Genomic DNA, 14191 nt, shown 5'->3' on the forward strand with positions numbered 1-14191 from the left:
AGCTCGCCAATTGCGCTGTCGAAGCACTCACGGACCGGGGTCCGTCGAGTTGAATAAAGCATTCTGGTCTGACCACCTGCTTCCGGAAACGTCTCGATTCTCGATCAGATCCGAGAAGCATATCTTTCCCTCGAACGACAGACCGTGCACGGGGAACATCTTTGAATATGCTTATGCCGGCACAAGAATCCCGAGATCACAGGAAATGACGTGTGGGATCCATGACCGAGAGCATCGAGTCCTCGCCCTCCGGAAGATTGGGGGTTCGTACAGCTGCTCTACCTGAGAGAATTCATCCTCCGATTCCTGTGGCCGTATCCTCCTGGGAAGAAATTGGCTCTGTAAACGCTTCCGCCACTTCCCGTAGAGCGGAGTTTCAAAAGGGCGCGGCACCAGCAAACGTTCTTCAAAGAGCGGCCCAAGGACCATAGGGCAGCCCGAAACTGAGCTCGCGGGACTCCGATCGTCAAAACAAGCTATTCGATGCTTTCATCGTACGATACAGGAGAAGCTCAACCAGGAATGCCGCTCCCATCAGTCATCGACGATACGGAAGGAGCGACCTTCCCGGTCCGGGAAGCGACAGTTCGAGGGCCGATGGCCCATCAGGAGATTCGGTTCCTCGCCAATAATCAAGTGTTCATGGTCAATGCAGGGGGACTTGCGGGGGATACCCCGCAGTAGTCTCGCTGTGAATAATAACCTCCCCGTTGTTCAGGGCCTCAAAATAACCTCCGGAAGAAAGGGAGTGAGGATTGCGGAGCGCGGATTGCAACCACCAACGGAGCTCAGCATCATCGCATCTCATCGCTCTTCAGACTTTCATGCATCGCCCGACATCAGCAGTTTTCGGAGTGGACCGTAGAGACCCCAGGTTCGAAGGTGGTCCTCGGGCCTCCGCAGTGCTCAACTAGCCCCTTTTATCGCATGGGACCAATGGACGGAGGTCCACGGGGTCCTTGGATCCAATGATGGGTGCCCGTCCACGGTTCGGAGGAGTTTTTGGACCTCAGGACTCTATTTCTCGCTACGCTACAGGATTAGTGCAACACTTGTCCAGGAAGAGACGTTTGTCGTCACAGAACCCATATCTATCCGAAAATCTCGACGCCGCGCTTACAGGAATCGGTTAGAATTTGAGATATATCGGGTTTTCTCTGATTCTCTAGGCAACCGTAAGATATAGGTCGGAAGGTCCTATGATTGAGATTATGGGGAATCTCAGGCGCCACTACGACCCATCCATCATCGCATGTTTTGCCCCTTATGAGCAGAAATCATCGTCATCATCATGATTCTGCTTGAATTTGGAATGATTCTTTGTCGTTCTCCGTCGCTACTTCCTCCCGTTTCACAAGGACGTGTGGCGAGGGAAGAATCCCTACCGTACCGCTAGGAACGCCGCCCCCCGTGCCTTAAAATTGTATGTCTGTCAGAGACAGCAAGAATAGGCAGCAGCGGTAGGCATTCACACACACACACATAGCGAATGGGAAGGAGAGATCCGTGAAATACGCTATCGACTCGAGCAAAGCGCCTTTTTCATGAAGGGAAAAGTTCTCCTCGGGATTTACCGCACCAGAGTGAGTCCGAACAATCGTCGGGAATAGTCTCTGCGTCCATCTTGGAGCCTAGCGCCGGAGCTCTCTCCTCACAGTAGCAGCAGCAGCAGCAGCCGCGGCGGGTCAGGCTAACCACCGCAGCCGACATCACAAACAGCGCAGAAAGAGAGAGAGCTCGCCCCGCCATTCTGGCACAGCTCGTCGTCGTCCACTACACTATCATCGTACAGAGAGCACCAAAGGAACAAAACAAGGTGGTTGCTGTTAAGTGATATTCAGCTATGTGTTTGTCCCTTAGGAATGGTGACCGATAATGCTCAAAAACAGATTAACGCGGCCGTAGTCTCAGTTTCTTCTCTGAGCGAGCATTCGAAACGCCATCCGAACTTTGTTAAGTCTTCCAGTCAGCTGAAATATTCCGTACTCGTCCGAGCAGCATCCGTTTCTCCTTCAAGCAGAACCTCTACAAAACCTTACAGAATTCTGAGGCTCACCAAAGATCCGAACTTCCTCGATTCTGGAGAGCCCCTCGAATTCATTCATTATTATCTCAGTGATTTGCCATCGACGATCTCTGCTCGTAACGAAAATTGTGCGCTGTTGGCACCGCGCGACACGTTCAGTCCGCTGATAAAAAGTGAATATTCTACGCGGACTCATCTGATCCGCCGCGAGAGTACGGCCGATCCTCCTCCTGCTGTTGTTGTTGTTCAGGAAGGGGCTACCGATGAGCGGAGAAAATGTCTCCCCAAAAGCAAAAAAAAAACAATTGGAGAAATGTTCGCAATAATGAGAGCTGCGAAATCAGAGATCGGGAAGACTAACGAGCAAACGACGCGCAGCGAGAAGAGCGGAACCTTAAAAGAGACGAAGATGCAGTACGGAGACCATGAGTACTGTTCGACGAAATACCCGTTGGTGAAGGCGTTTCAGAAACAGGCATCAAAAATGAAATCGCCCAACGTTACGCCGCAGCTCGCGGTGAAGATCGAAGAACCTCTACCTGAAGTGTCGGCCGCGAGTTGTTCGAAGCGTCAGTGGATCGACTCAAGTGGTAGCGACGAAGAGCAGAAGAAGGCCAAATCTTCTTCGACGAGCTCATCTAGAGCGAAGCGACTGCGTGCTCCCGCCAAAAACGATTCTAGTCAACTCAGAGCGGAGCCCATGGATTCGGGCCACACCGCTTCGAAACCTAAATCGAAGGTGCTCTCGAATCGGAAGCCGGCACGACCCGACGTCGAGCGAACAGGTACGAGACCCCTCGGAAGATCGTCTCGATCTGCCACGAAAAAGAAGTCCAGTCAGCTCTCACAGGCTGGTCCCGCTCTGAGCTTCGTCAAGAAGTCAAGCGAATGAGCGTGATTCGCTCGCACGGAACCTGATCCCAAGTTTTCTGTTGTTATCGTTGTGGATATAGATATGTCAGCGAGATTCAAGGATCGTATCCGTTCCGAAGGGACCGTCTCTCGCAGACCCGGTCTCAACACATGCGGTGAATATCCTCCCACTGGAATTTTATCTGTTGTACTCTCGAAATCTCAGCGATCGGTATCTTGCAGTTATTTTACCCATCGTCATAACTCCGCGCATTATCATTGATATGCAATATTATCATATGCGAATACTATTACTATATGTATACCATAATTAACACATATACACAACATAATTTAACCTTCTGGCAGAGTGGATGTACGATCCACCACCGTTCATGATGGCACACATTCTGAATTTGGGCGCTCACAAGCCACTATATTCGACCAACGTCAGAGATTCAAGATATGAATGTGATCGAGCCCACCATTGGAATCTGAAACTATACGTCGAGCTCTTATTGGAGAAGTGCAGATCTCACGATCAGGAAGGGATTATTTTGTTTGATGATTGTCAATAAACATGATCGCCATCCGTTTGCCACGCTGTGAAATCTTGGTCCTGTTCAAAGTCGCCGCATACAGGCAGCATATCATTTATACTCATATATTTTATATTTGCTGGGGCGGAGACAGTTTTTCCGAAGTTTCAGCATATTCAAGTTTATTTACACCCTGGATCGGTATTTCTCAATGTTCCGCGTCTTCAATTAATAGTTCTCACGAAATTGTTTAGTCTGCTCCTCTCTCACACATGATAATAATTATATTAGCGTTTAGAAATCTTCCAGACAAGCCGAACGCTCGGTATAGCTCGGAAACGTTGATGTCACCCAAATCTGCCAGGTCGCACGCGATCGCTCAGCAGAAGCGTTCGGATGATGTTTAGGATGTTTCCCTCCGCAGGCTCGACTCAGGGAACTCCTTTCTCTGAATCGGAGCTCCTCTGTGAACATCAACGACCGATGAAGATAGCTCTTGTCTCTCAAGTGGTTGGAGAACGCTCAAAAATAAAATCTAGAGTCCATCCACAGAAACTGCTCGATTTGTTCTCCTCCGTCGCCCGCCTGCTGCAGAAGGGATCCATGGAGCTCCCCGCCAATTCAAAACCTCACTTATTGCCTAACGTGATGTCTACATGTGTTGAGGCGAAGTCTGAGGTCTTGACGGTGATGCTGGCGGTGGCTGCTGCTGCTGCGGCGATGGCGGCAAATTGTCAAGCGCGGTTTGCGGCAGTTCCGTAGGCGGGTGTTGGAACACTTGTTGGAACGTGGCGGCCGGCAGAGTAGCAGACACCGTGATGGGGGGCATTCCCGGCAGCGATATCGGAGTTGTTACAGGTGTCGGCTGGAACGCTGACATGTCTGCAAGAAGCATGAGGCTTGAGAAGTCGATCAGGTGTCACTATTCCTCGCGATTTGTAACGGTTGTGCGCTCCCCCGTCCGCCAGGTGATTCACGCAACGAGAACAGATCCCCCTTCTAGTAGCACCGGTCATCGGTATGAGAAGGAGATGCATGGGCAATTCAGAGAATCCCCCATCCCGAGCCGGACGGATTCTTATAGACCTTGTGGACGTGCTAGGCAAACAACAGTGTGATCAATGAAGCAGACCCACCTATGGAGACTGATCGGGCGTGAGCATCTGTTAGGATGAGGAAATCGAAATGAATTTTTTGAGCGAAATGTGGACAAAAAACAATCAATCAATGACTGTGACAACATAGTAGACTGACGAGGAACGAAGGTACCAGAAGGGAAATCAATTGTACGTCCATCGGCATATGAGAGATTTTTCAGAGTAGTGCCCGAGGTCGTCCGCGAAGAATACAACCCTAACTTCGAGAAGCTATGCCGAGGAACCGCTTCCGGGCGATTAGACTAGGCTCAGAGAGGTGACGATCAACGGAGCGAATGTCAACTCAAAAAGTCGAACACAATAAAGAACTACCAACCAAACATAGGTGGGGCCGCTGGAACGCCAGGAACGGTCGAAGCCCCATTATGGACTGTCGCGCTTATCGGTTGAGGATTGTGCAGAGCCATTTGGTCACTGGCGACATTTTGAACTGTAGGCACATTGAAACTGTCAAGAACGTTCTGAGGGGTGAACGTTCGATTCGTTTCGACCGGTGCGAACATGGGAGAAGCTTGGGTTCGCGCTGGAACCTGAACGGCCTGAGGGACCGTCGAGGGCACATGTGGTAGTGGGTTTTGGAAGACCGCCGAAACCGTCGAGTTCGCCGGTGGCACGGCAGCCCGGTACGTATTCGCCCCTGAGCTCAAACCTCCGGAATTCGCCATGGGAGGAATCGGGGGTGGGGGTTGAACGGACGTTCCGGACATTTGCGGTTGTTGTTGAGGCGGCTGCGTTTGGAAACCCGATTGCAGAGGTACTCCTACTGCAAGGAAATATATGTTTTCTCAGGAGAAACGCGGAACAAGATAGGCGCTGAGCCTCGGGAAGGTTCTATTTTGAAGCGACGGTGTACAGCGTGATAGCGATCGGATTCGACCGTCTGAGTGTACGGAATGGAGGTGAAGCAGGGGTGACTAACCGGCTATCGGCACGGGAGGAGATGGAGGACTCTTCGATGCTATCCCGGCTTGGAGGAGGGGATTAGGGATCGGCGCTGGCTTCGCCGGAGCGGCACTCTGATAAGATTGCAGAGGAGCAATACCATGTCCGCGATTGTATTGGTCGATTTCTAGATCCGCCTGGGTTAGTGTCGATTGAGGATTCGGCGTACTTCTGCTCGACCTGGAGAGAAGCGATCTCTTCTCTTCGCTCTCATAATCGTCCCTAATGGGGATCCGGTGCAACAGGCCATATCCAATTCCACAACCGAGACTTCCTTCTCCGCCCCAGTTCCTGTTCGGAGTTATAACGACCTCCCGACAAGCGTCTGAATCCGAGTTATAAACATAGAGCTTCAGGGCGCGACTCTCGTGCGCATCGATCAGAGTGAAGAAGTCTTCCGATTCATGAAGTATCGAATCCGCTCCGATTATGTAATCGGTGTGCGAGCGCAGTCCGGCGAGATCAGCCGGCGAGCCCGGACTAACTTCCTGTAGAGAGGCGACCCCCATCAAAAACTCATCATCATCATCATAAGTGTTAAGCGTCATCTGAATTGAACTGAATTCAATCCACGCGAGCCACGCGTTTAGTACGATACCGATTCTCTTCCGGGGGAAGAAGAATCTCAGTCACTCACCAGCACATGCCACACATTCTCGTTTGCTCCCTCGAAAGAGCAGAAACGAATTGAAACTCCGAGAAGTCCTTGTCCGCCCCACAAAGTTGACGGTATAATTTCTATATCCCGAACACGTTGCGTCTTCGAGGAGTATACAGACATGCGCAGCGGCTTTTCCACCGAAGACTTCAATATGTCCTTCAGCGTACCATTGTCCTGGTCCTGGAGCGAAGAGACATTTGTGAATTATGAAAGATTTCCGTTTCGTAATCGGACTGTAGTCGCCCCAATCATCGTCCAAAAACTTTTCTAGGCAGAGAAGAGTTTCGATAGCCGTCTGCTCGCGTATGATCATCGCGATGGATCAGAAACTGCAGTATCTTCCGAACCGGGACAGGCTCTCTCTGAGTCTAAAGTTCTGCTTACTAGGAGAGCTCCGAGAAGTCCTCTGCGAAGCAGAGGCTGCTGGTATTTCTACTCACCAATCGCGTAGGTCCGACCGCACAGATAAAATCGAAAAACGCCTCCAGACCGGCTTTCTGACCCGGGGAGTTGTCCTGAACCTGCGGAAGGAAAATGTCAGTGAGGAGTACGGTCCGATGCGAGGACGGTGTTTAGTCACCATCCAGTCGAAATTGGTAGATTGGCTTCTCCCTCCAACGAAGAGGACACACAATCGAGATATAACTGAAGTCGGTAGCCCCGCAAGGGACCCTTGACCTGTGGGAGCCGGCGTTCATTAGTTTGCGTACTGTTCGGTGGTTAAGAGAGAGTACCGGTGCCGTACTGCGTGGAGCGGAATTCCGACACCGATGAAATTGACTGGACCGTTCGCACTGTCCCTTCGAGCGATCTCTGCGACGGAGCTTTCGCAAGCGGCGAATGCGACCACAGGCCGTCAAAGAGCCACATAGAGCCTCGCGGGAATTTCCGAGAGCATTGCTGTCAAATTGACAGCGGAGCGAATGTTTATCCATCGAGTTCACGACTCCAAACAGCCTCGTTCCCAGGGTCCGAGTCGAAACTCACCCGAAGAACGTGATAACCATCGGTACCACCTCCTGGAACAGGATTGCTCTGGCCCGCTCCCATTGCAATTTCAGACACCTAATACGATCAGATCAGACCGCACTTTGAAATTACGTGGCAAACACAGATGTTCGTAGACCCGAATCTACAAACAGCGACAGATTACGGAGCCGCCGGTCGCAAGCTCTTGATTCCCGTTCTCGCCTCCTACTATTCCAGAATCCGATATGAGTTGATGCGAGGTCGCTTTGAGCTCAACCCGACCCGTCATCGAGACTCCGAGGGAAAGTGTTCCCCAGACGCAGGAAATCTCCCGGCGAGTCTCGATCTGTTACTGTTCTGAGGGTGCAGCAGACGACGCCCGCCCCGGGAACTTTTAAAGAGACTAACTACAGCTGCTAGTAGCGCCAACTCTTGGCGCGTACACTCGGGTTGGCGGGCAAAGCTTCGATTGCGCTCGGTTCTCGTGAGGGCAGGTAAGCTCTTCGATTTATACATCCCATTACTCCTGACAGGAATGATCTCTGGTTTTGGTCGATTCATCGAGCGCAGTGTCGCTCGCGAAGTCGGCGATTGGCTCGTTCGGAGAAATCCCTGAAGACACTTGGGTGTGTGATTTCGTCACGCGATCGATTCGGAGTGCATTCGCTGAATTCCTCGTTCGCTGTCGCACCTACCATTGTCGTTGCGGAGGTACGAATGGTTTTGCATGCCACGTTGATTCTGAGAGTAAAGGTGCGATTTGGAAAGAGGTCCCTAGCTAGGTCCCTCGATTTTTCCGTAGAGTCTCGCACCCGACGAACACGAATCTCCGCGGTTGAGGCTCGCATCGCCTCAGGGCTCCTGAGGTTCATCTCGCTCAGAATTTGTCGCTGCCGTTCGCGTCATATCCCCATGACAAGTTCCCCGCGCTTTCCTCATGGCACCACCTGCTGTGATATCGTTCATCTGATCTTTGGTCAAATCAATCTTATTCGAGCAAGCTCCCTTAGTCGAGCTGATATAAGAGCTCCGTACGAGAACATCCTCTACCAGCGTAGAAAAATTCTGGTTCCGGAGGACTCGTCGGAGCGAATTGCATTCTTATTCTCATAATTTTCAGCGTCACAGAAAAGGCCGCAATGTACTGCCAGGCTCGTCACTCGCTGCACACGCAGCTCACTGATCTCGTCGTCGGTCGCGATGAAGAAGTTGAGAACCTGACCAAAATAATCGAGCCCGCCCTGAAGAGTAAAAAACCGGAAAGTCTCTACATATCTGGTGAGTGGCTTCGGTATTCATGGGTCCATCGTTCAACAGACCCGGGTGAGCGGATCGGCATGCCGGTTGGGAGCACTCGACCGCCGGAACGTTGCTTGGTCCAACCTGAGCCCAGTTGAATGGACAGCGAAGCGACTACTGATTGCGGATCGCCAATCTTGCACACACCCTCTGCCGAGTTTCTTCCGGCCCTCGTTTTAGGAGAAAGTGACCTGACCATTTTTCATTCACCCTTGCAGGCGCCCCCGGCACTGGGAAGACCGTGACGATTTCCCACATTTTGAACAAGCTCTCCCCCAAGTATAAATTCCGATCGGTGTTCATCAATTGCATGACCGTGTCCGGCGTCACTTCCATCTACGCGAAAATCTTGGACGGCCTTTCGGTTGCGGGAACAGGACTAGAGTCGTTACAGAATGCGGTCAAGAAGTTCTCTTGCGTGATCGTCTTGGATGAAGTCGACCAGCTGAGGACGAGTAACCAACAGGTTCTCTATTCTCTCTTCGAGTTGGCGAAACTCAAGAGCTCTAAAGTCATTCTGGTCGGCATCGCCAACTCGTTGGATCTCACCGACAAAATGGTTCCGTTACTTCAGTCGTACGGATACCGACCGCAGCTTTATCACTTTGCCCCGTACAACATCAAACAGATCACGAAAATTCTCGAGTCGCGACTCACGAACTGCGGCGAGGTCATCAAACCCAGTGCTCTATTGTTCCTCGCGAAGAAAATCGCAAATTGCACAGGTGACGCCCGCAAAGCGCTCGACATCTGTCGGAGTGCGGTCGAGAACGTAGAGCGGCAGGTTCGCAAGCAGAGGATTCTTGCGGTCCGGAACGAAATCGCAAAAGATGGGGCGAAACCCATCGTTGTCGACATCAGTCATATAAACCAAGTGATATCCGACGTTTTCGGTACTCGAGCTCGTGAAAACCAGGACTTGAATGCGACGTTGCCATTGCAGCAGAAGCTCTTTTTGTGCTCGATTCTGGTGAGCATGCGACAGAAGAACCTCAAGGAAGCGACCATGGGACAACTGCATGAGGTTTACTCGCGCGTGTGTCGAATAGCGAAAGTTCCGGTCATAGAGTACAGCGAGTTCCAGTCACTTTGTTCATTGCTAGAGTCTAGAGCCTTAGTTTCAGTCAAGAAAGCCAAAGACAGTCGGAAGTCGAAAGTGAGTCTGGCGATAGACGGCGAAGAAGTGGAGCAAGTACTCCAAGACAAAAGCTTGTTGGCAACGTGCATGGCCGACACTGCGTAGCCTTCGAGAAAATAGTTATCATTGAATAGTTTCGAAAAATCAGCTTTCAACCGAAAGATCTTCATTTCCCCATCCTTGGTTTCCGCAACGGGTATTGTAAGTATAGCGTAATTGGGCGGAACAGCTCACGACGAATGAATCATCTTGTGAGAAGTAGTGTTTGATGTAGACTTCACGTCTTCATCTGAACTGGGAGAAATTGGTGAATCCTCCAATTTCCACCCTAAATCGATAATTTGTTTGAGTGCTTTTGCTTGTGCACATGAATGAAATAAAAACGCGTGTGAATACAATCAAGTGACTTCTTTCTCCAATTTGAAGCTTTCTGCTTGATTCGCTGGGACAAGTGATTTGCTCTGCTTCGACGCGGCTTGAGTTCCGTTCTTCGTTGTGTGTTTGTGAGTCTGGGGCGGTGGCTCTTGGTGAGACGATCGCCGGAGAGAACTCACTTTGAAACTTCCGTCCATGCTCGTGCGGTATTTGCCGGGCACGCCGTAGCGTTTATGTCCGGAGAACTTCTGTTGGAGCTCATGCCACACCTGTAGGATACGGGGAGGAATAAAATGAGGTCATTAATGTCCCGTTGATAGCATTGAATGTGTGAGTCACTACCAGGTGAGTCATTCGGGCTCGGGACCAAGAAGCGCGAACCTTTCGTTTGCAGGTGAAGGCGACGAATATGAACACGCCCTGAGCGGCACCTAGGATGAAGAAAGGATACCAGAGCCAACTGATATCGGTCAAGGCTGACAAGACGCCGAAAAACCAGGTGAATCCCAAGACCACCGCGAGTCGCATATAGAGTTTAAGTCGAACCAATTCATTGTTGAAGCCCGAAGGGTTCGTCCGGAACTTTGCCGAACGATTCTGTACTTTGCGGACGGTGATTGCGGTGAAAACGAAGAGCAAAAAGTTCACGATCAGGATCGTCACGATTGGAACGACGAAAAACGCCATGAGTCCGTACCGAGATCCGATCCAGCAAACTTCGCGACCGTAACGGGGAGCGTACTTGCTGTGCGGTAGGAAGCCATCGTAGAGTATCGAAACGCAAACGATCAGAGCCGGACAGAATATTCCTACGAAAGCGTATTTTATCATCAGGTATGGGCCTCCTTTGGCGTTGAAGACATTCACGGCCAGACAGCGGCACGAGTCGAGAGCCATAACGAGCATCCAGAAGAACGATGCCAAGTAGAAATAGTGCGCCATCAGACCAATCGACAAACACATGTAGGTGCCTGGTTGAATGTCATCTTTAATCAGGAACATAACGTGGCCTAAAAGAATTGTGATTGATAGCGACATGATAATCTTCCCCGGACGATTCACTCGAAGGGTGGGCAGCATGAGATAAACGACGACTTGCAGCGAAAGACAGATCGACGATGACATCAGGCAAATTTCGGCGACGAGTTCCTGCGCCGGCTCGAGAGATACTGTGATTGCTGTTTTCAGACACACTCTCACGTGAGTCGGGACTCCGTTTTTCGACGTTATGTTAGAGTACTGATTGAATATCTGTTTCGAATCCAAGAGCATAACGGAGCCGTTCATCATGAATTTCACCCATTCGGCTTCGAGAGTGAGGTAGAAACATCCGACCTCACCCTCCTGGGAGACACAATGGGCTCCGTTCCAGATCCAGCCCGGTTGGCATAGCACCGGGCTACAGAACGAGTTCAGAACGGCAACCTCGCCGGGTTTGCAGTTCAGCTTTATCCTGTACGAATTGAACATATCGCCTTTCTTGCCGCTCTGGATCGCTCGTTCGTCGGTGGACACCGATGGCAGTCCCGGATAGAGTCGATCCAATGGAATTCCGCGACACAATGCGCAATGAACGTTCTGATAAGCGTCCAACGTGTCCGAATGGACGTACGCCGTGTACAGAGGACAGTATTTTTCCCATTCTTCCATATCGGCATCGACCTCATGGTTCTCGTCTCGAGCGGGGCAGTCCTCGATCACGTGAACGTCGGGACACGGGCGAGTATTGAAATGGGTGGAGAAATTCGCCCAATCGTACTCTTCGGCGTCCACCGTGAATCTATATTCGCTGCCGTTCTCCGTGACGATGTACTGTCGAATTTTGGCGTCGTACCGCCACTTATTCGTCATTCTCACGACTGACCACGTATCCGGCGTCATTTCCTCACTGTACCACATGTACCGCTGCTTCCAATGATGGATATCCCCTCGGGCTTCCTTGATGTAGGAAAACGGTTCGTTGCACAAAACGCAGTAGATGTTCTTGTAGAGTGTTCGACTCTTAATATGGAACTGAGGCTGGTCTATGAGGTGCGAAACCGAATCGCTTCGTGGTGGGGCTTCTTCGCAACGAGATTTAGCGAAAGTCGGATCGTCTTCATCGTCTTCTCCGCAACCCATTTTCGTGTAGAAATGTCTTAGCCCCAACTGACTACAGTGGTAGCCTTCGCGCTCTTCTTTCTTGTCTCTTATGTCTACGTCCACACAGCAATCCCCGTAGCGAGAACACTGAGCATCGCAGAAACACAGAGACGACATCAACGACACCGGAGTCGGTGCTCGTATGTTGTCTGTCTTGCACAGATAACGCTGACCGTAGAGTTTCGTGAAGTCTCGTTGAATGGCTTCCGTGATGTCGCGCTTCGTTTGATCGACAGCTGCCACGAATTTTGGTCTCTGTTGAAGCGGCGCCAAGAAAAGACAGAGAAGCATCAAACAACGCATCTTGTCAGCTCGACGCTGCGGAGCGGGATCATGAGCGGGGACTCCAAGAGTGCGGCAAGTGTTTGAATGTTGCCGAGAGTTGGAGAGCCTCTCAGGATCCTTTCCAGATACCAACTACTGCCGCTTCGAGAACCGAGCGGCGACGGCGCTCATGTCCGCGTGCGCGGAAGTGTAGGTCACGGATCGGAACCGAGAGCGACGTACTCGATGCTCTTCCATTAGAGCGTGCCGATAACGAGGGGAAGACTCAGTCTCTATTTTCTTCTCTCATTTCACTCACAGTTTATTGGAAGATCAATATGACTGAGGAAAGCTTACGGGCTCTCATCAGAACCGTGAACATGGGAGCTCAGGGTAAGCTCCTACCCGAAGAATCCGAGTTTTCAGAGAAGGGATTTTGTCCTCAGCGACGCCGACGCCCGAACGGGATCATCCCCTTGATCTTGCCCCCGATCTTCCCGAGAGCTCCGGTAACTTTTTTGAGGATTCCTAGAAGGAAGGCATCGACTGGCTTCAGTGAAAATTACGGCTCATGGAATAATTTCCATCGCTGCCGATCATACACGACTCTCGGAACTCGGACTCTGGGCTTCAATCATGGATCGATTATTTTATGACCAATAGCATCACCTTTCTTTTCCTCGACTTCTTCATCCTCGGTCTCGTCCGGATCGGCAGCTGCTTGTTCCGGGGTCGAGGTCTCAGCATTTTCATCTTGAGCTTCTACGGGCTCTCTGAGAACAAGAACGAGGAGAAGGACTGCGATGGGCACTATCAGCCTCATTTTTCGTCTCGTCGAACTATTCGGAATATTTTCCGCAGGAGAATTCCCTTACGAAGTCTGTTCACGATCACGTCCCTCGAAATAGGGGAGGGATGGTTTCCACGGACGCGACGACGCCTTCAAGCCTAGACCTTGGGGCTGAGCAAACATCGATCGGAAGCACAAAGATGAACAAATATATAGCCAGGATGATTTCCCGAGTTTCTGAACGCCTTTCCGTATCTCTCGTCTCTTCCTGTAACCGACGCGTGTTCCTTGGCGCAGACCGCCAATCGGACCGTCAGAGACTCGGGCCAGTTCTTCTGGCAGCAAATCCATTGAGGAGGAGAGAACAGAATAACATACCCCAATTTTTATAACTGATGAATACTTTTTCCGATTTTTCTTCCAATTCTCCTCTCTCTATTCCAATGAAAGGGAGACTAAGAAAGAATGGCTAAATAATATTGATCCATGATCAATGACGAATCATAAGTGCTTGAATCCACGGGCTTTGGTCATAATCATCAAAGAAAAGTCAGAAATCCTGCGGAAGCTGGCCTGATCATGTCGAATCGGTTTATAATTTATTTCAAGAATCGCCCGGTACTTCGGACGACCTCGCGGATACTGATTAATGCTCGCTTTCTGACTCTGAACAGAGAAGGCAGCGGCTTAGAACTCATCTCCACCGTCGTCCTCGGCTCCTCCATCCTGAGAGTCGATTCCGACCTCTTCGTAGTCCTTCTCGAGGGCGGCAAGATCTTCACGAGCTTCAGAGAATTCACCTTCTTCCATGCCTTCTCCGACGTACCAGTGGACGAAGGCTCTCTTGGCGTACATCAGATCGAACTTATGATCCAGACGGGCCCAAGCCTCGGCAATCGCAGTGGTGTTGGACAACATGCACACGGCACGGGGCACCTTGGCGGTGTCACCACCGGGCACGACGGTCGGCGGCTGGTAGTTGATACCGACCTTGAACCAGTCGGGCACCGAATCCACAACTGGATGGTACGCTTGGT

At 51.0% G+C, this 14191-nt stretch overlaps 4 protein-coding genes across 4 annotated transcripts in view; 1 reads left to right on the plus strand and 3 right to left on the minus strand.

Annotated features, from left to right (window-relative positions):
• Positions 1 to 3594: 3594 nt before the first annotated feature.
• Grasp65 (Golgi reassembly-stacking protein 2) lies at positions 3595 to 7320 on the minus strand. The gene is made up of 7 exons (XM_003740714.2): positions 7165 to 7320; positions 6618 to 6698; positions 6154 to 6357; positions 5494 to 6004; positions 4891 to 5337; positions 4554 to 4580; positions 3595 to 4299 (listed from the first exon to the last, which is right to left on the minus strand). Exons 1-7 carry the CDS (start codon positions 7225 to 7227, stop codon positions 4070 to 4072), a joined length of 1563 nt encoding a protein of 520 aa, XP_003740762.1. The 5' UTR covers positions 7228 to 7320; the 3' UTR covers positions 3595 to 4069.
• Positions 7321 to 7599: 279 nt separating this feature from the next.
• Cdc6 (Cell division cycle 6) lies at positions 7600 to 9985 on the plus strand. The gene is made up of 3 exons (XM_003740716.1): positions 7600 to 7640; positions 8267 to 8424; positions 8664 to 9985. The coding sequence occupies exons 2-3, from the start codon at positions 8286 to 8288 to the stop codon at positions 9686 to 9688; spliced, it is 1164 nt and encodes a 387-aa protein (XP_003740764.1). The 5' UTR covers positions 7600 to 7640; positions 8267 to 8285; the 3' UTR covers positions 9689 to 9985.
• LOC100901198 (uncharacterized) lies at positions 9982 to 12450 on the minus strand. The gene is made up of 2 exons (XM_029110728.1): positions 10340 to 12450; positions 9982 to 10227 (listed from the first exon to the last, which is right to left on the minus strand). Exons 1-2 carry the CDS (start codon positions 12401 to 12403, stop codon positions 9982 to 9984), a joined length of 2310 nt encoding a protein of 769 aa, XP_028966561.1. The 5' UTR covers positions 12404 to 12450.
• A 1264-nt stretch (positions 12451 to 13714) lies between these two features.
• The window catches only part of LOC100901483 (tubulin alpha-3 chain), a 2602-nt gene continuing 2125 nt past the window's right edge, over positions 13715 to 14191 (minus strand). The window contains exon 4 of the mRNA XM_029110711.1: positions 13715 to 14173. Coding sequence (XP_028966544.1) covers positions 13842 to 14173 — 332 coding nt within the window. The 3' untranslated portion in view covers positions 13715 to 13841. The remainder of the gene's footprint in view (positions 14174 to 14191) is intronic.

The sequence above is a fragment of the Galendromus occidentalis genome, unplaced genomic scaffold (assembly GCF_000255335.2).
Source record: "Galendromus occidentalis unplaced genomic scaffold, Mocc_1.1 scf7180000077086, whole genome shotgun sequence".
Lineage (NCBI taxonomy): Eukaryota > Metazoa > Arthropoda > Arachnida > Mesostigmata > Phytoseiidae > Galendromus > Galendromus occidentalis.